General features: G+C 40.8%; 2 protein-coding genes across 2 annotated transcripts; both read right to left on the bottom strand.

Annotated features, from left to right (window-relative positions):
- Positions 1–2,628: 2,628 nt before the first annotated feature.
- On the bottom strand, positions 2,629–22,129 carry LOC110493317 (B-cell receptor CD22). The gene is made up of 17 exons (XM_036942569.1): positions 21,865–22,129; positions 18,611–18,952; positions 18,023–18,274; positions 17,659–17,937; positions 17,222–17,497; positions 13,555–13,818; positions 12,988–13,260; positions 12,548–12,811; positions 11,757–12,029; positions 11,315–11,584; positions 8,763–9,032; positions 8,383–8,646; positions 6,288–6,551; positions 6,023–6,113; positions 5,879–5,942; positions 5,550–5,775; positions 2,629–3,917 (listed from the first exon to the last, which is right to left on the bottom strand). Exons 1-16 carry the CDS (start codon positions 22,127–22,129, stop codon positions 5,578–5,580), a joined length of 3,909 nt encoding a protein of 1,302 aa, XP_036798464.1. The 3' UTR covers positions 2,629–3,917; positions 5,550–5,577.
- Positions 22,130–22,300: 171 nt separating this feature from the next.
- Positions 22,301–24,732, bottom strand: LOC118938522. Its single transcript, XM_036942570.1, has 6 exons — positions 24,680–24,732; positions 24,232–24,309; positions 23,642–23,989; positions 23,298–23,513; positions 22,824–23,144; positions 22,301–22,323 (listed from the first exon to the last, which is right to left on the bottom strand). The coding sequence occupies exons 2-6, from the start codon at positions 24,284–24,286 to the stop codon at positions 22,301–22,303; spliced, it is 963 nt and encodes a 320-aa protein (XP_036798465.1). The 5' UTR covers positions 24,287–24,309; positions 24,680–24,732.
- Positions 24,733–25,805: the final 1,073 nt, after the last annotated feature.

Genomic DNA, 25,805 nt, shown 5'->3' on the forward strand with positions numbered 1-25,805 from the left:
ACGGCCATATTCAAATGGTGTTGAGCGTTGGTAAATCCATCAGTTATTCTGCGCTCTGGCAACACTAAGAAGATACTATTTTGTTATGACATGTAGCTAGCTACCTAGGTAAACAATGAACCATAATCCCAACTCATGACTTTACTACCCTGTATGAATCTGCAGGTCACTAGCCAACCAGGTTCAATGTTAGCTAGCTAACATTAGGCTAAAACTAGTGGCTCTGAGATATGAATTAAGATCATACACATTAGTTAGCAAGCCAACTAACATTAGCTAGCTAGCTAACAGTACACTTGAACAACTTCTTATGGCTGGGGGGCAGTACTGAGTAGCTTGTATGGATAAGGTGCCCAGAGTAAACTGCCTGCTACTCAGGCCCAGAAGCTAAGATATGCATAATATGTCTGTGAGTATAACAGAACTCATATGTAAGGCAAAAACCTGAGAGAAAATCCAACCAGGAAGTGGGAAATCTGAGGTTTGTAGTTTTTCAACTCATTGCTTATCGAATATACAGTGTCTATGGGGTCATATTGCACTTCCTAAGACTTCCACTAGATGTTAACAGTCTTTAGAACCTTGTTTCAGGCTTCTACTATGAAGGAGGAGGGAATGAGAGCTCTTTCAATCAGGTGTCTGGCATGAGCTGATCACGTGTGCTCGTGTGAGAGCGACCTGCATTCCATTGCATTTCTGAAGACAAAGGAATTCTCCGGTTGGAACATTATTGAAGATTTATGTTAAAAATATCCTAAAGATTGATTCTATATATCGTTTGACATGTTTCAAAGGACTGTAATGGAACTTTTTTACTTTTCGTCTGGACCTAGTGACCGCGCCTCATGAATTTGGATTTGTGAACAAAATGCGCGAACATCAAGGAGGTATTTGGACATAAATTATGAACTTTATCGAACAAAACAAACATTTATTGAGGAACTGGGATTCCTGGGAGTGCATTCTGATGAAGATCATCAAAGGTAAGTGAATATTTATAATGCTATTTCTGACTTCTGTTGACTCCACAACATGGCGGATATCTGTATGGCTTGTTTTTGTGTCTGAGCGCTGTACTTAGATTATTGCATGGTGTGCTTTTTCTGTAAAGATTTTTTGAAATCTGACACAGCGGTTGCATTAAGGAGAAGTGGATCTATAATTCCATGTATAACACTTGTATCTTTTATCAATGTTTATTATGAGTATTTCTGTAAATTGATCTGGCTCTCTGCAAAATCACCAGATGTTTTGGAACTACTGAACATAACGCGTCAATATAAACTGAGATTTTTGGATATAAATAGGAACTTTATCGTACAAAACATACATGTATTGTGTAACATGAAGTCCTATGAGTGTCATCTGATGAAGATCATCAAAGGTTAGTAATTCATTTTATCTCTATTTCTGCTTTTTTGGGACTCCTCTCTTTGGCTGGAAAAATGGCTGTGTTTTTCTGTGACTAGGCACTCACCTAACATAATCAATTGGTGTGCTTTCATCATAAAGCCTTTTTAAATTCAGACACGGTGGTGGGATTAACAACAAGTTTATATTTAAAATGGTGTAAAATACTTGTATGTTTGAGGAATTTTAATTGTGAGATTTCTGTTGTTTAAATTTGGCGCCCTGCACTTTCACTGGCTGTTGTCATATCGATCCCGGTAGCAAATGAAAAGACTTTATGTCAAATTTAGAAACGTGTAATATCTGAAAATGTAGCTAGCTAGAATCTCTTACCCTTATACATCATTGTTCGACGCGTCTCCTGATGATTTGGTTGCCCTTAGTTGGAAGATGTAATCCAGAGACAGGTGTTTTCTCCATCTCCTTAGCTATCATATTAGAATTCCACTGATTTCAAAACTCGGCCCTCCAGAAAGTAGAGAGCATACACATAACGTTAGCTAGCGAGCCAGCCAGCTAGTGTTAGCTAGCTAATAGTACACTTTAATTTGACATTAGATTTACGTTGTTTTACTACGCAATAAAAAAATAAAAGCCACGTTAGATAGGATTACCTAGATTTACTGACCAGCTCAAATAGACAGAAGTCTGCTTATGGCAGACCAATCAGAAATCATCTTTCGGCCTGTCCAACCCACTCATTGTCTTAGCCAATCATGGCTAGCGGGAAGGTTGCTGACTTTTTCTCTGGTTAAACCAACTAGGCTCATAATTTAACAATTGTATTTGTATTTACAGATGGAATACAAGATTGTTATTAAGGCACATGAAAGTTCACATGTTCAAGAAGGCATTGTTGCCAAAAAATTCATTTTGATTTAAAAAAGTTTACGTTCTAATGGCTCTCCTGTGAAGTAATGACCTGCGACACACAACTAGTTTCCTGAAAAAGGTCACATTTTCTCAAAATATCTTTCGTCAATGTTTTTTTTTTCCGGGATTGACACTTGACTAGCGAATTCAGACAATCCAATCTGAGATTGAAACATGTGAATCTACGATGCTCACAAGGTCTTTTTTTGATAATGGCCAATCAAGAAAGAAATGGGCAGAGTCAGGGGAAACCAGCAGAGGATTTTAATTGAACCTTTATTTAAATTTGCAAGTCAGTAAAGAACAAGTTTTTACTTACAATGACAGCCTACTGGGTTAACTGCCTTGTTCAGGGACAGAATGACAGATTTTTACCTTTTCAGCTTGGGGATTTGATCCAGCAACCTTTCTGTTACTGGCCCAACACTCTCACCACTAGGCTACCTGCCTAACCAAACAAGATTCAAACAGAATATGGCAGTAGATAAAGATACCAATGAATATACACAAAATTGAAGGTAAAATAATGTTTAAAAATAAATAGTAAAGCATCCATGTAAAAATACTGTGTTATTAAGAGTTGACGTGGGAGTGGCTTTTGAATTTAGTGAACTAGCTATCCCAGCAAGCTTGTTAGCTACATAAAGCAGACATTGTTCAGCGATACCGAAAGTCTGAACGGCCATTTTGTGTGAAAGAGGTGTCTTCAGCTGACTGAGTATTTGGCCAAATTATTTTTTTTTTTAGACCTGCCATGCATACAAGTCTGTCTGTCTGTCTCGGTTTATTGAGTCATATTGTGTCTGCATTTAAAAAAATGACAATACATAATATTTTATGTAACTGGTTGTGTGTCTAGGAGCTGGACTTTGCTTCTTCTGAAAGTGTGTGTGTACATTTTGTATGGAAATAATGATTATGAAGGTGAATAAACCACTATTGCTCTACAAACTAATGTAAATGTATTATTTGTAGTTACTGTATGTACAGTACAAGATTGTGATTTTAAAAGCTTTTAATTTTCTCTCCACTGAAAATACTGTCATAATAAGGTAAAAACAATGACAATGAAGTTTATGATAGATTGTTTACACTTCACACATTAGTAAAAAACAAAAATGATAAAATTAATAAGAAACATTGAATCAAGAATAACTATTTCCTTAAATTTGAGTCAAAATTGTGCTATAACTTTGTGATAAAAAACAATGAAACAAATATTTTTTTTAAATCTAGCAAACTTATATTAAGTGTATATAAATGAATTGAATTTATTTGCGTAACAGACATATGAAACAAAATGTATTGCTGTAAAAAATGTATAACCTTGTAGCATCATAACCAAGAACACTCGAGGCTGTAATCGCTGCCAATGGCGCATCAACCAAGGTCTGAATACTTCTGTAAATTTATATTTCAGTTGTTTAGTTTTTTGCAAACATTTCTTAAAAACAGTTTGTTGTGTTCAGGTCTTCTTGGTTCTGGGATTGTTGTTTTAAGTTCTTCTTGGTTTGGGGCTTGTTGTGTTCAGGTGTTCTTGGTTTTGTTGTGTTCAGGTGGTCTTGGTTCTGGGTTTGTTGACTGTTCTGTAGATCTCAGAGGTGTCCTCCTCAGCTGCTTGTGCCGCCGTGAGTCTGAGGAGAGAGAAACAGAGATTATGCAAATCTTTGTCCCAAATGACAGCACCCTATACCCTTTATAGTGCACTACCTCTGACCAGAGCCTATAGCGCTCAGTAGTGCACTAAAGAAGGAATTGGGTACCATTTGGAACGCACTGAGAACAGTTCCTCAAACTCATCATCACATCCCTCCGTCATTGTCCATTATTGGGTTGGTAGTTTACAATATTATGGGATATCCCCCTTTTTTTACATTTTCGCCTAAATGACATACCCAAATCTAACTGCCTGTAGCTCAGGCCCTGAAGCAAGGATATGCATATTCTTGGTACCATTTGAAAGGAAACACTTTGAAGTTTGTGGAAATGTGAATTGAATGTAGGAGAATATAACATAATAGATCTGGTAGAAGAAAATACAAAGAAAACACCAACCAGTGTTTTTTTTACCACCATCTTTGAAATGCAAGAGAAATGTCACTGTTAAATCCATCACTCTGGTTGTAATTCCGATAGAGTCCACAAGATGGCAGCAGTGTGTGTGCAAAGTTTCAGATGGATAACTTGGACTATGACTGATCCTGTCCCCAGGTACATTTGAGCAAATCGTGAAGGAGACGTTCGCATTCATATTCCATTTTTCTGCAAAGAATATCGTCAAATCTGAATGCTTGGACTTTGATTTAGCTTTCCAAGTATTAGTAGCCATGTTATAAGTTCAGCATCTGCAAAACAACCAGTTTTCATAACATCATAACTCTGAATTATCCTTATAATTTTTGTCCAAAATTAAAAGGCATGCTGTCGTACAAGGTTAGAAGATACATTTTACAACATATACATGGTTTTTGGATACTCCCGTAAAGCCCAGCTCATTGGCTATCTAGCTAGCTTTTTTTGACCCTGATTGGTTCTTATTTAACAAACGTACAGTTGTTCAAGTGATGGCCGCCCACGTGACCAAATATGGTGTCCTATAGGATATACTAGACCCCTAATGAAATAGTAGAATCTTGTTACCTTCTAGGATCTCTGAGGAATATTTACGAACGTGATTTGACTCATTCAAACAACGTTTAGGGTGAGATGTTCACAGATTATTTTCTTTACAAATTGAACAAGTGGAAATAAAATAAAATACATCGATATTGTATGCTATATGGACCTTTTTAGGATATGAAAAAGGATTTTATCTAACAAAATGACACTTCATGTTATTTCTGGGACCCTTGGGATGATAAATCAGAGCAAGATTTCAGAATGTAAGTACACATTTCACCTTCAGAGGTGAATTTATAAAACCTATCGCGTTGAAAAAAGGGTTTAGTTGTTAGGAGCTCTCCTCAAACAATAGCATGGCATTTTCTCACAGTAATAGCTACTATAAATTGGACAGTGCAGTTATATTAACAAGAATGAAGGCTTTCAGTCTATAAAAGACACTTCTATGTACCGACATTTGTTGTTACTCTAAAATCGGTGATCTTGATATAATGCGCTGCATGATTTACAACTGTCCCGTTGACGGAACGCTGATCCTTAAGAAGTTGGAAATGGCATCACTAGAGGTCACTGTTTTGGTTATTGATGACATCTACTACAATAAGCCGCAGCATATGAATGACCTTAATGCAGAATATGCTCACCAAGTGGCAGCACTGGGGAGGTTGAATTTCACAGCAGTGTACTGGACATCTCTGTCCTGTTTCTGGGGTTGAGGCAGTTGCACGATGGAGCACAAAGCTCTTCCGGGTTTTTGGAGGGAGAGACGTGGACGCTGGTGTAGTGAACGTCATCCTGACTCGACGGTGACTGCTGTCTCTGCTGCATGGCCATGCCTAAGACGTTGTCATAAAGGAGAGTAGAGTCTCCCTGATGGGGAAAGAGTATAGACAACATGAGTAGAAAAAAGAATACACAGTTCCACAAAGAATACACAGTCATCACAGTCATCTTCTGATTCCAACGGACTCACCTGTCCCTCATCTGCTGTATCTCTTGTTTCTATTGTGCCAGAGGTGGAGTTGGATGCCTTCTTCCTGTTTTGGACATTCATTTAACTAATGATGAATGAAGTTAGTAACAAATCAGAGTGTTAAAAAGCTAAATGTTCACTCACCTGAACCACATGAAGCCAGAGAGACAGAGTATGAGAACCAGAACAATAATTATGATTCCTACAGCTGCAGTCTTAATTGAGGTATGTTTCCCTATAATAAAATATAAATGATATGAGTACATGGTATGTTGTAAACTGAAAAGAAAATCACATTAAAGGCTTGGGAATCGTATAAGCCAACACAAAAGTCAAGTGTAATAAGCCAAATTTAGATTAGATTGAAACATGTAATTGTGTATTTTGCATATTGAAGATGAACCTTTACCTGCTACAATGATCCTCAGAGCTGTAGAGTTCTCAGATGCTATTTTATTCCTGGCCTCACAGTAGTAATGTCCACTGTCCTTAGAGCTGATGTTAGTGATGTTGTAATTCTGTCCTGACAATACTGGTGAGGTTACATTCTTCTTGTACCAGGTGTAATTCTGCACAGGTGGGTTGGCATCACTGCTGCAGGTCAGAGTCACTGAACTGCCCTCCACTATTTCACCAGAGGGACTGACTGACACTGAGGTGTTCTTTGGGCCATCTGGTGGACAATATGAACCAATACAGTGTTTTAAAACAGTGTTTTACATGAGGAGAATTATGGAACTTGGAGGTAAACTCAACAAAAAAAGAAACGTCCGCTCACTGTCAACTGCATTTATTTTCAGCAAACCTAACGTAAAATTATTTGTCTGAACATAAGATTCAACAACTGAGATTGATAAACTGAACATGTTCCACAGACATGTGACTAACAGAAAGGGAACAATGTGTCCCTGAACAAAGGGGGGGTCAAACTCAAAAGTAGTAGTCAGGATCTGGTGTGGACACCAGCTGTATTAAGTACTGCAGTGCATCTCCTCCTCATGGACTGCACCAGATTTGCCAGTTCTTGCTGTGAGATGTTACCCCACTCTTCCACCAAGGCACCAGCAAATTCCCAGACATTTCTGGGGAGAAGGACCCTAGCCCTCACCCTCTGATCCAACAGGTCCCAGACGTGCTCAATGGGATTGAGATCCGGGCTCTTCGCTGGCCATGGCAGAGCATTGACATTCCGGTCTTGCAGGAAATCACGCACAGAACGAGCAGTATGGCTGGTGGCATTGTCATGCTGGAGGGTCATGTCAGGATGAGCCTGCAGGAAGGGTACCACATGAGGGAGGAGGATGTCTTCCCTGTAACACACAGCGTTAAGATTGCCTGCAATGACAACAAGCTCAGTCCGATGATGCATTGACACACTGCCCCAGACCATGACGGACCCTCCACCTCCAAATCAATCCCACTCCAGAGTACAGGCCTCGGTGTAACGCTGATTCCTTTGACGATAAAAGCGAATCTGACCATCACCCCTGGTGACACAAAACCGCGACTCATCAGTGAAGAGCACTTTTTGACAGTCCTGTCTGGTCCAGCGACAGTGGGTTTGTGCCCACAGGCGACGTTGTTGCCGGTGATGTGAGGTGAGGACATGCCTTACAACAGGCCTACAAGCCCTCAGTCCAGCCTCTCTCAGCCCATTGCGTATAGTCTGAGCACTAATGGAGGGATTGTGCGTTCCTGGTGTAACTCAGGCAGTTGTTATTGCCATTCTGTACCTGTCCCGCAGGTGTGATGTTCGGATGTACCGATCCTGTGCAGGTGTTGTTACACGTGGTCTGCCACTGCGAGGACGATCAGCTGTCCGTCATGTCTCCCTGTAGCGCTGTCTTGGGCGTCTCACAGTACGGACATCGCAATTTATTGCTCTGGCCACATCTGCAGTCCTCATGCCTCCCTGCAGCATGCCTAAGGCATGACAACGCAGATGAGCAGGGACCATGGGCATCTTTCTTTTGGTGTTTTTCAGAGTCAGTAGAAAGGCCTCTTTAGTGTCCAGAAGTTTTCAGAACTGTGACCTTAATTGCCTACCGTCTGTAAGCCGTTAGTGTCTTAACGACCATACCACAGGTGCATGTTCATTAATTGTTTGTGGTTCATTGGGGTGGCAGGGTAGCCTAGTGGTTAGAGTGTTAGAGTGTTGGAAGTTGTTGGAAGTAACCGGAAGGTTGCAAGTTCAAACCCCCGAGCTGACAAGGTACGAAATCTGTCGTTCTGCCCCTGAACAGGAACTTCAGAACATAAGAATTTGTTCTTAACTGACTTGCCTAGTTAAATAAAGGTACAATTTAAAAAAATGAACAGGCATGGGAAACAGTGTTTAAACCCTTTACAGTGAAGTTATTTGGATTTTTACGAATTATCTTATTATCTTATTTTTCAGAGTCCTGAAAAAGGGACGTTTCTTTTTTTGCTGAGTTTATTCTATGAGTGAAATATAAAGATGTGTGATTCTCTCATCAAAAGATGAGATGGTTAGGTGTACTTACACTGAACATCTACATAAATTGTAGAAGAGTTGAGACCTCCATATTCATTCTCAGCCTCACAGTAGTATTCTCCACTGTCCTCCAAGTTAATGTTGGTGATGAGGAAGGTGTTTTCAGATCCTTTCAGTGAAGCTCCATTCTTCTTGTACCAGGTGTATTTGTCCACAAGTGGGTTGGCATCACTGCTGCAGGTCAGAGTCACTGAACTGCCCTCCACTATTTCACCAGAGGGACTGACTGACACGGAGGTGGTCTTTGGTTTACCTGATAGAAAGATGAATGTCCCAAAGTGGTTGTGTCACAATACTTTCATTTTGAGTTTTTTAAATATATCTGTTAAACCACACGAGTACAAGATGGAGAGGATCTGCAATACTTACACAAAACATTTAGAGGAACAAGCTTTGATCTTTTGCATCCAACTTCATTCACTGCCAGACAGTAGTATTCTCCTCTGTCCTCAGGGCTGATGTTAGTGATCCTGTAACTCCATCCAGAATGTCTAATTGAGGTTTCAGCTCCATTCTTCTTGTACCAGATGTAAATCTGCACAGGTGGGTTGGCATCACTGCTGCAGGTCAGAGTCACTGGACTGCCCTCCGTTATTTCAACAGAGGGACTGACTGACACTGAGGTGTTCTTTGGACCGTCTAGTAAATAATTTTTAAAAAATGCATTAAGGCCTAGATTCTATGACATCTGCGATAGCCGACACCTGCATTGCGGTTGTTTTGGCGGTGTAGTAGTTGGAACTGCATTAGAGCTGTCAAATCCACAAGTAAATCCGGGCAATATACCTCAAGAGCACATTGTCATTGGCTGCACAGAGTCCCATTAAGGGAAATCTCATGCAGTTTTGTTTACAAGTTGGAACACTGGAATGTGAGATGTAATCTACACCTCAATTAGGCTGATAGAAATTATCATTATTTTAATTCATGATTTTAATTTGAGCGTCATTATTTCTATATTGCCATTCTCGTTGTGAACTTCTAATGGGAGTGGGATGGGTATGTCTTCATGATAATGATCAAGACCAGCTGGGATGGGTAGGTCTTCATGATAATGATCAAGACCAGCTGGGATGGGTATGTCTTTATGATAATGATCAAGACCAGCTGGGATGGGTATGTCTTTATGATAATGATCAAGACCAGCTGGGATGGGTATGTCTTTATGATAATGATCAAGACCAGCTGGGATGGGTATGTCTTCATGATAATGATCAAGACCAGCTGGGATGGGTAGGTCTTCATGATAATGATCAAGACCAGCTGGGATGGGTAGGTATTCATGATAATGATCAAGAGCAGCTGCTCACCAGTTAGAAAGCTACAATGCAGTTACACCTCCGACACCGCCAAAACACCAGCTATGTGAGTGTCGGCTGTCGCCGATTAACACTGATTGAGTCGAGGACTAACAGCCTTATGCTCTGCTTTAGGACCAATGTGAATCTAGGACTAACAGCCTTATGTTCTGCTTTAGGACCAATGTGAATCTAGGACTAACAGCCTTATGCTCTGCTTTAGGACCAATGTGAATCTAGGACTAACAGCCTTATGCTCTGCTTTAGGACCAATGTGAATCTAGGACTAACAGCCTTATGCTCTGCTTTAGGACCAATGTGAATCTAGGACTAACAGCCTTATGCTCTGCTTTAGGACCAATGTGAATCTAGGACTAACAGCATTATGCTCTGCTTTAGGACCAATGTGAATCTAGGACTAACAGCATTATGCTCTGCTTTAGGACCAATGTGAATCTAGGACTAACAGCATTATGCTCTGCTTTAGGACCAATGTGAATCTAGGACTAACAGCATTATGCTCTGCTTTAGGACCAATGTGAATCTAGGACTAACAGCCTTATGCTCTGCTTTAGGACCAATGTGAATCTAGGACTAACAGCCTTATGCTCTGCTTTAGGACCAATGTGAATCTAGGACTAACAGCCTTATGCTCTGCTTTAGGACCAATGTGAATCTAGGACTAACAGCCTTATGCTCTGCTTTAGGACCAATGTGAATCTAGGACTAACAGCCTTATGCTCTGCTTTAGGACCAATGTGAATCTAGGACTAACAGCCTTATGCTCTGCTTTAGGACCAATGTGAATCTAGGACTAACAGCCTTATGCTCTGCTTTAGGACCAATGTGAATCTAGGACTAACAGCCTTATGCTCTGCTTTAGGACCAATGTGAATCTAGGACTAACAGCCTTATGCTCTGCTTTAGGACCAATGTGAATCTAGGACTAACAGCCTTATGCTCTGCTTTAGGACCAATGTGAATCTAGGACTAACAGCCTTATGCTCTGCTTTAGGACCAATGTGAATCTAGGACTAACAGCCTTATGCTCTGCTTTAGGACCAATGTGAATCTAGGACTAACAGCCTTATGCTCTGCTTTAGGACCAATGTGAATCTAGGACTAACAGCCTTATGCTCTGCTTTAGGACCAATGTGAATCTAGGACTAACAGCCTTATGCTCTGCTTTAGGACCAATGTGAATCTAGGACTAACAGCATTATGCTCTGCTTTAGGACCAATGTGAATCTAGGACTAACAGCCTTATGCTCTGCTTTAGGACCAATGTGAATCTAGGACTAACAGCATTATGCTCTGCTTTAGGACCAATGTGAATCTAGGACTAACAGCCTTATGCTCTGCTTTAGGACCAATGTGAATCTAGGACTAACAGCCTTATGCTCTGCTTTAGGACCAATGTGAATCTAGGACTAACAGCCTTATGCTCTGCTTTAGGACCAATGTGAATCTAGGACTAACAGCCTTATGCTCTGCTTTAGGACCAATGTGAATCTAGGACTAACAGCCTTATGCTCGACTTTAGGACCAATGTCGTTCAAATGGTTGATACATTTTAGATGTTAGTTTCTCCAATATTCCAACACTGAGCTGTACTTTACTCACATTTCACATCAATGTCGATATACTCAGACCTCCCTGTCTTCATCCCATTCCAGGCCTCACAGTAGTACTCTCCAGTGTCAGATGACTGGATTTGGTTGAAGACATGCTGTGGTCCTGTCATACTCTTATTGTCACCTCCATTCTTATTGTACCACCAGGTGTAACTCTGGACAGGTGGGTTGGCATCACTGCTGCAGGTCAGAGTCACTGAACTGCCCTCCACTATGTCACCAGAGGGACTGACTGACACTGAAGTGTTCCTTGGGCCATCTGGTGTAAAAAAAAACATGAGTTCAGTCAGAGAACTATCCAAAAGATTATTAACTTACATAAAACAGTAAAATAAAGAGATTTGGGCTATGATATGGTTTAGGATTAATGCAAATTATTGACTTCATTAAACTGATTCCAACATTCCAACACTGATCTGTACTTTACTCACATTTCACATCGATGTTGATTGACTCAGACCTCCCTGTCTTCATCCCATTCCAGGCCTCACAGTAGTACTCTCCAGTGTCAGATGACTTGATTTGGTTGAAGACTTGCTGTGGTTCTGTGTTCCCATAGGAGATAGACTGATGGCCACTCTTCTTGTACCAGGTATAACGCTTCACAGGTGGGTTGGCATCACTGCTGCAGGTCAGAGTCACTGAACTGCCCTCCACTATTTCACCAGAGGGACTGACTGACACTGAGGTGTTCTTTGGGCCATCTGATAAAAGACCATTATAATTTCCACAAATTAACAAGGCACAGCTATTAATTAATTTAAATTCATTCCAGGTGAATACCTCATGAAGCTGGTTGAGAGAATGTCAAGAGTGTGCAAAGCTGTCATCAAGGCAAAGGGTAGCTACTTGAAGAATCTCAAATATAAAATACATTTTGATTTGTAAAAAAAATAAATTAGGTTACTAAAATATTCCATGTGTTATTTCACAGTTTTGATGTCGTTACTGTTATTCTACAATGTCGAAAATAGTAAAAATAAATAAAAAACCCTGGAATGAGTAGGTGTGTCCAAACTATTGACTTGTACTGTATATTATCTTTTCTTTCTGAGAACATTAGATTTACCAAATAAAGTAAACCAGTCCGTACAGGTCCGTTTGAAATAATTACATTCACATTGTGAAAATACATATTCAGAGATGTGTATATTAAAATGTTTTTTGACTCATCATTATTTAAGCAGTTTAAGTATGACCAAAACGTTAAAGATGTACGTACACTGAACGTCCACAAATACAGGGGAAGAGTTGAGTCGTCCATATTTATTCTCAGCCTCACAGTAATATTCTCCTCTGTCCTCAGAGATGATGTTAGTGATGCTGTAACTCTGTCCTGATGCTTTTGGTGAGGTTACGTTCTTCTTGTACCAGGTGTATTTGTCCACAGGTGGGTTGGCATCACTGCTGCAGGTCAGAGTCACTGAACTGCCCTCCACTATTTCACCAGAGAGACTGGTTGACACTGAGATGTTCTTTGGGCCATCTGGTGTAAAATAAACATTAGTTCAGTCAGAGAACTATCCAAAAGATTACTCAGTTACACAAAACATTAAAATAAAGAGATTTGGGCTATGATTATTGTTTAGTATAATTCAGTTAAAATTATTGATTTCATTAAACTGATTCCAACATTCCAACACTGATCTGAACTTTACTCACATTTCACATCGATGTTGATTGACTCAGACCTCCCTGTTTTAATCCCATTCCAGGCCTCACAGTAGTACTCTCCAGTGTCAGATGACTTGATTTGGTTGAAGACTTGCTGTGGTTCTGTGTTCCCATAGGAGACAGACTGATGGCCACTCTTCTTGTTCCAGGTATAACGCTTCACAGGTGGGTTGGCATCACTGCTGCAGGTCAGAGTCACTGAACTGCCCTCCACTATTTCACCAGAGGGACTGACTGACACTGAGGTGTTCTTTGGGTCATCTGACAAAGGTTCAATATAAAGTCATTAACATCTTGGTTATAGTATTATCAAATCAAACGTTATTTGTCACATGCACCGAATACAACAAGTGTAGAACTTATCTTGGCTTTATGAAGATATTAGATTTAGTGAATAAGGTAAACCAGCAGATTTACAGGTCAGTTAGAAATAATTACATTCACATTGTGAAAATACATATTGACAGATGTGGATGTTGTATAGTAAAATGTTTCTTGATTTGTCATAATTTTAGCAGTTTACAAGTATGAGGAAAACGTTAAAGATGTACTTACACTGAACGTCCACAAATACAGGGGAAGAGTTGAGACGTCCATATATATTCTCAGCCTCACAGTAATATTCTCCTCTGTCCTCAGAGATGATGTTAGTGATGCTGTACCTCTGTCCTGATGCTTTTGGTGAGGTCACATTCGTCTTGTACCAGGTGTATTTGTCCACAGGTGGGTTGGCATCACTGCTGCAGGTCAGAGTGACAGAGTTGCCCTCCACTATTTCACCAGAGGGACTGACTGACACAGAGGTGCTTTTGGGGGCATCTGGTAAGGGATAATGTGTGGAGGGGGTTATCATGTGACAATAGTGCAATCAAGACCTTGCATCAGTTATCAGACGAATCAAAGAGAACATGACATTGACAGGTCAGAGAACATTAACTAGTCAAAACCTTAAAATAAACACATTTGGAAAGGTGCTTTATGTGACCAACCAGATGCTAAACACTGGTTGTCTTCGCGTCTCAAGACTGTGTTAGCCCATTGCACTAAAAGCTAGGTATTAGCGAATGGTTGTAAGCTTCAGGTAAGGGTTAGGCTTCTCATTATGCAAGCGTAGTTCACTGAACCACCTCCACTTTATAGTCCCTAGGCCTCCACTCTTCTGGGAAGGCTTTCCAGTAGATGTTGAAGTTTTGCTTCCATTCAGCCACGAGAGCATTAGTGAAGTTGGGCACTGATGTTGGGGGATTAGGCCTGGCTCACAGTCGGCATTTCAATTCATCCCAAAGGTGTTCGATGAGGTTGAAGTCAGGGCTCTGTGCAGGCCGGTCAAGTTCTTCTACACCAATCTCGACAAACCATTTCTGTATGGACCTAACTTTGTGCAAGTGGGCATTGTCATGCTGAAACAGGAAAGGGCTTTCCCAAACTGTCGCCACCAACTTGGAACCACAGAATCATTTTGAATGTCATTGTATGCTGTAGCGTAAGTATTTTCCGTTCTGTGAGCTTGTGTGGCCTACCACTTAGTGGCTGAGCTGTTGTTGCTCCTAGACGTTTCCTCTTTACAATAACAGCACATACAGTTGGCCGTGGCAGCTCTAGCAGGTCAGAAAGTTGACAAACTGACTTGTTGGAAAGGTGGCATCCCATGTTTAATGTCACTGAGCTCTTCAGTAAGGCCATTCTACTGCCAATGTTTGTTTTATAAACCTTTCAGCAATGGATGTGGCTGAAATAGCCAAATTCAGCAATTAGAAGGGGTGTTCACATACTTAAGCATATATAGTGTATGCAGGGTTAAATTGAATAAGAAACGGGATAGAAAATACACAGTAGCAGCAGCGAATGTGATGAGTCAAAAGACTGCAAAAACGGTCAATGCTGATAGCTATTTGGTTAACTACAGTATTTAGGAGTCTCATGGCATGTGGGTGGAAACTATTCAGGATCCTGTTGGTTTCAGACTTGGTGCATCGGTAGAGCTTGCCATGCAATAGCAATGAGAACATTCTATCACTTGGGTGACCAGAGTCTTTGATCATTTGTAGGGCCTTTCTTTGTCACTGACCGGTATAGAGGTCCTGAATGGCAGGGACCTTGTGGTTGGATGCCAAGCAGTTACCATACCAAGCAGTGATGCTGCCAGTCAAGATGCTCTCAATGCTGAAGCTGTAGAACCTTTGGAAGATCTGAGGGTCCATGACAAATCTTTTCATTTGTCGTGACTTCTTCAAGACTGTGTCGGTGTGTGTGGACCATGTTAATTACTTACAGTGATGTGGACACCTAGAATTTTGAAGCTCTTGACCCTCTCAACTACAGTACAGCCCCGTCGATGTGGATGGGGCGTGCTCGGCAATTCATTTCCTGTAGTCCACGTTCAGCTTATTTGTCTTGCTCACATTGAGGGAGAGGATGTTGTCCTGGCACCACACTGCCAAGTCACTAATCTCCTCCCTATAGGCTGTCTCATCGTCGTTGGTGATCAGGCCTAACACTGTTGTGTCGTCAGTAAACTTAATGATGGCGTTGGAGTCGTGTGAGGCCATGCAGTCGTTCGTGGATGAACAGGGAGTACAGTAGGGGACTAAGCACTCACCCATGATGGGCCCCTGTGTTGAGGCGGATGGCGGCTGTGTTGCTACCTACCATCACCACCTGGGGGCGGCCCATCAGGAGGTATACAATCCAGTTGCAGAGGGAGGTGTTCAGTCACAGGGTCCTGAGTTTAGTGATGAGCTTGGAGGGCACTATGGTGTTGAACGCTGAGCTGTAGTCAATGAATAGCATTCTAACATAGGTGTTCCTCTTGTCCATGTGGGAGAGGGCTGTGTGGAGTGCAATAGAGATTGCGTCAGCTGTGGATCTGTTGGATCGGTATGCGAATTGGAGTGCGTCCATTGTGTCTGGGATGTGATGTGATGTGAGTGATGACCAGCCTTTCAAAGCATTTCATGGCTACAGATGTAAGTGCTACAGGGTAATAACAATTTAGACTGGTTATTTTGGGGTTCTTGGGCACAGGGACTATGGTGGTCTGCTTGAAACAAGTAGGTATTACAAACTGGGTCAGGGAGAGGTTGGAAATGTCAGTGAAGACACTTGCCAGCTGGTCCGCGCATGCTCTCAGCCCCACGGCCGTCCGGCCCGGCAGCCTTGTGAATGTTAACCTGCTTAAAAGTCTTACTCACATCAGCTACTATGAGCGAGATCACACAGTCATCCAGAACAGCTGGATCTCTCATGTATGGTTCAGTATTGCTTTCCTCACAGTGAGCAAAGAAGGTATTTAGCACATTTGGTAGGTTCACGTCACTAGGCAGCTCGTGGCTGGGTTTCCCTTTGTAATCCGTGATAGTGTTCAAACCCTGCCACATCCGACGAGTGTCAGAGCCGACATAGTACGATTCGATCTTCATCCGGGACTGAGGCTTTGCCTGTTTGATGGCTCGTTGGAGGTCGTAGCAGGATTTCTTATAAGCATCTGGATTAGTGTCCCACTCATTGAAAGGGGTAGTTCTAGCCTTTAGCTCAGTATGGATGTTGCTTGCAATCAATGGCTTCTGGTAGAGATATGTACGTACGGTCACTGTAGGAATGAAGTCGCTGGTGCACTTATTAATGAAACCGACGATTGATGTGGTAAACTCCTCAATGTTATCAGATTAATCCTGAAACATATTCCAGTCTGTGCTAGCAAAACAGTCCTGTAGCTTAGCTTCCGCTTCATCAGACCACTTTCGTATTGAGCGCGTCATTGGAACTTCCTGTTTGAGTTTTTTATTGTAAGCAGGAATCAGGAGTATAAGAGTTATGGTCAGATTTGCCTAAAGGAGGGTGAGGAAGAGCCTTGTATGCATTTCTGTGTGTGAAGTAATGGTAACATAGAGTTTTGACGCCTCTAGTTGGACACCACCAGCCATGAGAAACATCACCTCTGGATGGTCTTTTTCTTGTTTGCTTATGGCCCTATACAGCTTGTTGAGTGTGGTTTTAGTGTCAGCATCGGTTTGTGGTGGTAAATAGACAGCTACGAAAAATATAGAAGAAAACTCTCTTGGTAAATAGTATCGTCTGCAGCTCGGGGTATTTTAACTCAGGCGAGAAAGACTTCCTTAACATTAGAGAACACATACCAGCTGTTGTTAACAAAGACACCCACCCCTCCCCCCTTTTCTTACCCAGGCTAACATTCACTGAGCAACTCTCATGTTTTACTCACATTTAACATCAATGTCTAAAGATGGAGACCTGTCTGTACTAATTCCATTCGAGACCCAGCAGTAGTACTGTCTAGTGTCAGATGACTTGATTTGGCTGAAAACCTGCTGTGGTTCTGTGTTCCCATAGAAGATACTCTGAGAGACACTTCCATTCTTGTACCAAGCATAACTCTGTACAGGTGGGTTGGCATCACTGCTGCAGGTCAGAGTCACTGAACTGCCCTCCACTATGTCACCAGAGGGACTGACTGACACTGAGGTGTTCTTTGGGCCGTCTGGTGTAAAAGAAACATGAGTTCAGTCAAATAACTATCCAATCGATGATTCACTTAGACAAAACATTCAAAGGAACCAATGTTGGCTGTGCTATGCTTTATGGATTCATTTACATTTAAACTGATTCCAACATTTCAACACTGAGCTGTACTTTACTCACATTTCACATCGATGCTGATAGACTCAGACCTGTCTGTCCCCATCTCATTCCGGGCTTCACAGTAGTACTCCCCGGTGTCAGATGACTGGATGTGACTGAAGACATGCTGTAGTTCTGTGTTCCCATAGGAGAAAGACTGATTGTGGGCTCCAATCTTCTTGTACCAGGTGTATTTGTCCACAGGTGGGTTGGCATCACTGCTGCAGGTCAGAGTCACTGAACTGCCCTCCACTATTTCATCAGAGAGATGGATTGATGCCAGTGTGTTCTTTGGGCCATCTGAATGACAGAAAGAGTGTAAGCACATGCAGTAAGGACCTAAGTGATGATGTTATTTAGTAAAGAATACAATAAAAATCCTCACATTTGACAGTGAGAGTCTCTTCAGGAGAGGGGAGATCCTCAAAGCCTTCTACAGCACAGGAGTATCTGCCTGCATCCTCACTGCTGACTGGGTTGAGGATCAGGCTGTTATTTAGGTCGGTGAGGCGCTGGCCTAACTTGTACCAGATGTAGGAGGGGTTGGGGTTATCAGTCAGAGTACAGACGGTCCTACAGTCCAGTGTCACTCTCTGTCCCTCAGTCACTGTGGCAGGAATCATCTCCACCTGCAGACCTGAAAGATTGAGAATAAGGAGTAAATGACATATTTTCTCTGGTTATTGTCTCCTGTTATTGGACCAGATAAATAAAACATGAATCAGTTCATGTATACAGTCTTAGAAAAACAGGGTTCTTCGACTATCCCCATAGGATAACCCTATTTTGGTTCCAGGTAGAACCCTTTTCTGTTTCAGGTAGAACCATTTTGAGTTCCATGTAGAACCCTAAGGGTTCTACATGGATCCCAAAACTGTTCTTCAAAGGGTTATCCTATGAGGACAGCCAAATAACCTTTTTAGGTTCTACATAGCACCTTTTTTTCTAAGAGTGTAGAGTATAAAGTACACACCTGTGACAGACAGAGTTGTTCCAGAGAAGGTATATCCCCATTCTGCATGAACTGTTTTAAATCTGAACTTGTACTCAGTTGAGTCTCTTTCCCTCAGGTCTGTGATTTTTAGAGTGGAGTCCTTGTCTGTTTGTCGCTGGTATTCCACACGATCTGCATACTCTGGGTCCTGGCTCAGATCGTTAGTTACACCAGACTTCCATTTGCTGAACCAGGACACTTCTGTGACGTTATGCCAACTGGGATGTGTGTAAAAACAGGATATGTCCACTGTTGACCCTTTCAAAGCACAGATACTCTGATGGGTGTAAGTCACATTCATACAGCTCTCACCCACAACACCTGAAACAAAATGCAACTGATCAATTCCTGAAACCATAATGAGACTCAATGTTATAGATGTATTGGACAGGTTCATTTAAAATTAAAATTAAATATAGACATATGTCTACACTCAGAAATAAAGGTTTAGATTTGTTGCTAAAAGGGTACAAACACATGTCTCTGGGGTGGTGCCCTGTAAGGTCTTCCTTTGTACTGTTAGTTATAGGTGGTGATGTTACGTTTGATACCATAGCTCCGAGGCATGTGTAGAAATAGCAAAGCGGTGTATTTCGAAGCAGCATGCCGATGCCTGTATCACTTTATCAGAAGCACATGATCAATGACGTCCAAATCTTCGTTTCGTCAAACAACCACCAGGTTAGTTTGGTATTGGTTTGGTAGAAGACATAAAGGCTACACTGCATATGCTGTATGGGGTGTGGGGCGTCAACAATAATAATTGAACTGCTCTAAATCATTTGGACCAGCAGGTGCCACCAGTGTACCCTATGTTTATCAAAGCCTTGATTTATTAAACTATTTTCTACACAATGGACCTCAAAACCTCAAGGCAGCCGCCTGGGGCAGCATCTTGCTGGGGGCAGCACGGGGAACCCGCACAAAACAAAAAAACGAAAATAATAATTGGAATAGTGACATTTGAGCGATCGGTTTTCTATCCCACATTCGCATGTCACGTCAATGGGTCAATGATATCATGTCACCGGGTGGGACTGTGGGTCAATGATATCATGTCACCGGGTGGGACTGTGGGTCAATGATATCATGTCACCGTGTGGGACTGTGGGTCAATTAACCTGGTCTGAGTTACGCACCTCTAACTTTGTACAGTACTAATGCAATTAGTAATGCACTTAAATGTGTCATTTAGTTTGTGTGTTTCTTGTTTGAAGTACAATAGTGTAATAATCAGGTTATCTTCTTTATAAGTGTGTTATTCTATTTGTGTATTTGTGTGATATAGGATTTATGCAATTTAGTTATATTTGTGTGGTTTTTTGTTAGCAACAGGGTAATAGTGTAATAATTTGATTATCTTTTTATTTGTATTTAAATACTACAATTTGTTTCTATTTGTCTTTGTTACTTATTTTTGTATGTATTTCTTATATTTATATAGTTTTAAATGTTATGATTTTATATTTGTGTCACCCAGGGTGCCATACAAGCTCGAACCACCACTGGTTATAGGTACAGTACCAGTCAAAAGTTTGGACACACCTACTCATTGAAGGGTTTTTCTTTCTTTTTACTAATCCACAATGTATAATAATAGTGAAGACATCAAAACTATGAAATATCACATGGAATCATGTAGTAAAAACAGTGTTAGACAAATCAAAATATATTTTATATTTCAGATTCTTCAAAGTAACCACCCTTTGCCTTTATGCCTACATTATTCTATAATGTAGAACATGGTACAGATAAAGAAAAACCCTTGAATGAGAAGGTGTCCAAACTTTTGACTGGTACTGTACATGATTGTACCCCAGTTTATAACACAGATTGTACCTTTCGCCACAGGTACAAAAGCATTGCAAAGCTATTTGTTCCTTGTCTGTGGCAAAACTGTACCTCTACCATACATCACTTAAACTGGTACAACACTTCCACTCATGGGTGGCCAAAAATAACTATCTGAACAGCATGCACGCACTAAGCCATGCCTCCAATATAATTATCCAGTTTGAGTGAATTGTAGAGTTACTTGTTAGTGACGGAGACATGGTTGTTGAATTCGTACATTTTCAGTCCTGAGTTCCTAGGCGTATATTATTCAAATGAAACTCTTCATGACAATACATTACATATCTCATGAGGCCTTATTTTGAGGACTAGTTTTACTCTACTACAGTGGCTTGAAATTCGTGGTTAACAGGCCACATCAGGCCTGCAAGTAAGCTCAAAAAAATCAAGTAACTTTCCCCAAATTCCCAGATTTTAACAACTTTTCATCCGTTTCAGAAATCTTCCAACCGGGATTTCTGAAAAAGCTGGCTTGCATTGTGATTTGTCCTAACACTATGACACAGTGATAACCATGCCTTATTATGTCATAACAGCTGACATAACTTGTCATAATATGGAGAACACTGTCATGATGCATATATTGACACCTTTTATGACATATATTGCGTTACTTTATGGCTGGTTATGGCACCTACAGTAACATTTATTAAATGTAAAAAAAATCCCTGCCAAGAAGTTTCCTTTCATTTGAGAGTTTGTCTCTTAAATCCTTTGTTATTGTAATGAATTATTTACAGTCATGTTTTTTTCCATCATATTTTAGATAACTTGTATAAAAAAAAACATGTTATGACACTGTCAGGAAGCATTACGACCATCCTGTGTCACTTGGACTAAGAAAATACACTTTATGACACTGTCAAGAAGCATTATGACCATCAGAATTATATCAGCCAGACAGGCCTGTCACGTTCATGCCCTTATGTCAGTCATCAGTCAAAAGAGGGTGTCTTATCCGGCTGCTGAAATCATCCCAGTCATCAGCAACAGAGCATCGGGTTAGGTGCATGTCTGACATCAATAGGTGCACAATTACAATGATAATATAATACGGTCAATATTTATTTTTTGATAAAGTAAAGTATTAGCGATTATTGTTCCTTTATATTTGAAATATGGGGTACAAAAATGTATCAATAAACTCTTTATCCTCACATGTACCCTAAAAGGTACCTAACAGTACCATGTGAGATCATTATGTGTATCTTTGAAGGTACATTATGTGTATTTTTATATTTTTGTACCCCAGGGAAAAATACTGTATCCTTATTTTCTAAGAGTGTATGACGTTGTCATTTCTATTTAATTTGTCCCTTCTCGTTGGCCTTAAATGATTGATACTTGTTAAGTAGAGAACTAATTGCATTCACACTCACACACTGCAGGAGCTTGGATATCCTCATGGCTTTTTACAGCACAGGAGTAACTGTCTGAATAAGAATTATTGACAGAGTATTGCAGGGAAGTGGGCTCATCTAGACGTTGTCCGTTCCTGTACCAGATGTAGGTGGGGTTGTCAGTCAGATTACAGGTGGTGCTACAGGTCAGTGTCTTCTGTCCCTCTGTGTCAGGAGTCACCTTCACCTGCAGGTCTGAATGAAGAGAGAATAAAAACAGAAAATAACAATATTTCCACCTCATTTGTATTTATGTAACCTTTATTTTACTAGGCAAGTCAGTTGAGAACAAATTCTTATTTATAATGACACCAGAGGTTAACTGCCTTGTTCAGGGCCAGAACAGATGTTTTACCTTGTCAGCGCAGGGATTCGACCCAGCAACCTTTCAGTTACTGGTCTAATGCTCTAACCACTAGGCTACCTGCCGCCCCAATGCTATTGGAGATAAAGTAGTTACACTATAGAATAATGTTAAAATAGTACTACCAGTAAATCATAATGTTCTGTAATACTACCAGTATATTATACAATTCTGTAAGTGTAGTATTACCAGTATTCTATAATGTTCTGTAAGTGTAGTATTACCAGTATATCATCATGTTCTGTAAGTGTAGTATTACCAGTATTCTATAATGTTCTGTACGTGTAGTATTACCAGTATATCATAATGTTCAGTAAGTGTAGTATTACCAGTATATCATAATGTTCAGTAAGTGTAGTATTACCAGTATATCATCATGTTCTGTAAGTGTAGTATTACCAGTATTCTATAATGTTCTGTACGTGTAGTATTACCAGTATATCATAATGTTCTGGAAGTGTAGTATTACCAGTATTCTATAATGTTCTGTAAGTGTAGTATTCCCAGTATATCATAATGATCTGGAAGTGTAGTATTACCAGTATTTCATAATGTTCTGTAAGTGTAGTTTTACCTGTGACCGACAGAGTTGTTCCAGGGAAGCTGTACCCCCATCCTGAGATCTGTGTGTTGAATCTGAATTTATACTCAGCTGAGTCGCTCTCTCTCAGATCCGTGATTCTCAGGATGGAGGGAAGGCTCTCCAGGGCCCGACCTGCATACTCTGGGTCTCTGGTTAGGTCCTCAGGGGCCGACTTATCACTTCTAAACCAGAATGTTGTTTTGATCGGATGATAACTGGAATAAGTACAGGATATGTCCACTGATGACCCCTTCAAGGCACAGATACTATTGTCAGTATAAGTTACTCTGTTGCAGCTCTGATCCTGAACACCTGAAACACAATGACAAGAGGACATTACTTATACAATCATGAGCTGCAATAATCCTGTGTTAGTTATGTTAGATAACTGTGAGGACTGTTTAGGAGACAGAATAGATATACTTGAAACGTTCTACTAGAATACTGAGTTGAATCCAGACTCACACACTGCAGGAGTGTGGAGATCCTCATTGGATTTTACAGCACAGGAGTAGCTGTCTGCAGCATCAGGGTAGACTGAATAGGGAGAAGTGTTGTCCGTTACTATCTGTCCGTTCTTGTACCAGATGTAGGTGGGGTTACCAGTCAGAACACAGGTGGTGCAAGTCAGTGTCTTCCACGCTGATACAACTGAATAAGGAGTCACCTTCACCTGCAGACCTGGAGGAGATCGCAACACATTACAACCATTAGTCATCTGACATCTTTTCTAGTCACATGACATTTATTTTTTGAAGACAAAACACTACAATTTCCAGAACTAAATTGACAGAAGAATATCACTGTACCTGTGACAGACAGAGTGACTCCAGGACTGCCAGTAAATCTCCCTCCAGTCTGATCTGTTATAAATCTGAACTTGTACGTAGCTGAGTCACTCTCTCTCAGGTCTGTGATTCTCAGAGTGCAGTCATTCTTGTTATCTTTATGATACGTCACACGAGCTTTGTAGTCTGCGTCATCACTCAGACTAACAGGATTCCCCTCAGCATCATTTTTAGTGAACCAGAAGGTTGATGTGACGATATAACCACTAGGATATGTGTAAGAGCAGGACATCTCCACTGTTGACCCCTTCAAGGTACAGATACTCTGAGGGGTGTATGTAACACTCCAGCCATCCTGACCCAGTACAACTGAAACACACAGTCACACAACACAAGGATATTACATTAAGCAAAAGTCTATTGGCTTACACTGACAGTAGGGTTTGTCCACACTTTGTTGCCGTCCTGTAGTTTCTGAGTTGAGTGTGAAAACCACACATAAGCATCACTCAGTGAGGTGTGAAAGATAAAAGCCTAACAGACGATGTCACTGAATACAACTGAATAACATTAAGATAACATTACTAAAACAGTAAAGAATGAGACCATACCTGCTACAGACCAGAGAAAGACCCCCAACACACTTCCTGCTGTTCTCAAGACCATTGTTTTATCTCCCACCCTGCAGTCTTAGAAACATAAACAACTCACTCTATAGCTGGTGAATAACTCCACCTGATCCATTAAAACAGTCCAGGGTCCATATTCACAAAGTGTCTCAGAGTAGACTAAGAGTGCTCATCTAGGATCAGTTTAACTTTTTAGATCATTATTATATGGACCGGTGGGACCTGATCTTAGATCAGCACTCCTTCTCTGAGACACTTCATGATACTGGCCCTGATGTAACAACCTAAACACAGGTCAAAACTAAACAAATAGTTAACTGATTCAGTAAGTCGTACCATGTGATTTATGGCTAAAACATAAAATAATAACAATGATAATAACAATAACATTTAAAAAACTCAACTATATAATATACTGTAGCGTACTTACAGAGTGAAGGGGAGAGGTATTGTACAGTGAGTCAACTTACTGGTGTAGCAGGGCATAGAAACAAGAAGTGTTCTGTGGTTGATTGACACATTTTTAAAGTAGCCTAGTCAGGAATTTAAGACAATAACACGCATCAACAGCATGTCAGAAAAAAATATGTACTGTATTTTATGTATCTAAATATAAAATGTGACCACATAGCTAGTTGCATTTCTTCATTTGTGCCTAAAAAAAATTCAAGAGGCAAAATGCAGCCCATTTTCAATGTGGTCTTTATACAGATCCAATACAACGTGCTGACTGGGATGTACATGGTCAACCCTCATACTACCGACTGGGGTCATTTTGACCCCAGAGGCATGTTTTTTATCATAGCCCGTTAATTAAATACTTCACATTTTTATTGACTATGTCAATAAACTTGTTCTTAATACATCTAAATCATTGTTTAGGGTTTCTGTATCAATATGGAATTTTGAAAAGTTTGACCCCGTGCAAAAAACACCTATTCCGCCCATATTAATTTGAGTGGACCTGTATCAGGGATTTTGATCACATAGACAGATCATCTGCAGAGATATAGCTCCCCATGTACTCTCCTCAGATCATCTGTAGAGATATAGCTCCCCATGTACTCTCCTCAGATCATCTGCAGAGATATAGCTCCCCATGTACTCTCCTCAGATCATCTGCAGAGATATAGCTCCCCATGTACTCTCCTCAGATCATCTGCAGAGATATAGCTCCCCATGTACTCTCCTCAGATCATCTGCAGAGATATAGCTCCCCATGTACTCTCCTCAGGTCTTAGTTTTCTGTAAACCACTTATCATATGTGTAAAAAAAGGCCAGCCCTTTCAATCTGATTGGCATTCAGGCCTGTCAATCACCCTCACATGCCAATCAATCAGGGCTCTTGGACGTATTCCAGGGATCTGCACCCGACAACTCAAATTCGAGCTTGTATAAAATGCTGTCCATAGAGAAGGATAGAGGCCTCTAGTGGACAAAAGGCTGTGTTAGCATGGGCAGTGCCATTTTTATGTAGTCAACTGGATGTGACTTTCAACTTTATTGGCTGATCCCTCCTGGTGACCCAGTTAGAGTCATGTCCAACCAAGTCATC

The sequence above is a fragment of the Oncorhynchus mykiss genome, chromosome 13 (genome assembly GCF_013265735.2).
Source record: "Oncorhynchus mykiss isolate Arlee chromosome 13, USDA_OmykA_1.1, whole genome shotgun sequence".
NCBI lineage: Eukaryota > Metazoa > Chordata > Actinopteri > Salmoniformes > Salmonidae > Oncorhynchus > Oncorhynchus mykiss.

What these genes read in the sequence shown, in the direction of transcription:
- LOC118938522 (XM_036942570.1), bottom strand. Translation starts at nt 24,286, where the DNA reads ATGGTCTTGAGAACAGCAGGAAGTGTGTTGGGGGTCTTTCTCTGGTCT. An exon ending in CTTTCTCTGGTCTGTAGCAG is followed by an intron (nt 23,990 to 24,231) that starts GTATGGTCTCAT and finishes TGTGTGTTTCAG; the next exon opens with TTGTACTGGGTCAGGATGGC. An exon ending in AGTCACTCTGTCTGTCACAG is followed by an intron (nt 23,514 to 23,641) that starts GTACAGTGATAT and finishes GATCTCCTCCAG; the next exon opens with GTCTGCAGGTGAAGGTGACT.
- LOC110493317 (XM_036942569.1), bottom strand. Translation starts at nt 22,129, where the DNA reads ATGAGGTGGAAATATTGTTATTTTCTGTTTTTATTCTCTCTTCATTCA. An exon ending in TATCCAAGCTCCTGCAGTGT is followed by an intron (nt 18,953 to 21,864) that starts GTGAGTGTGAAT and finishes ATTTTGTTTCAG; the next exon opens with GTGTTGTGGGTGAGAGCTGT. An exon ending in AATCAACATCGATGTGAAAT is followed by an intron (nt 11,585 to 11,756) that starts GTGAGTAAAGTA and finishes TTTTTACACCAG; the next exon opens with ATGGCCCAAGGAACACTTCA.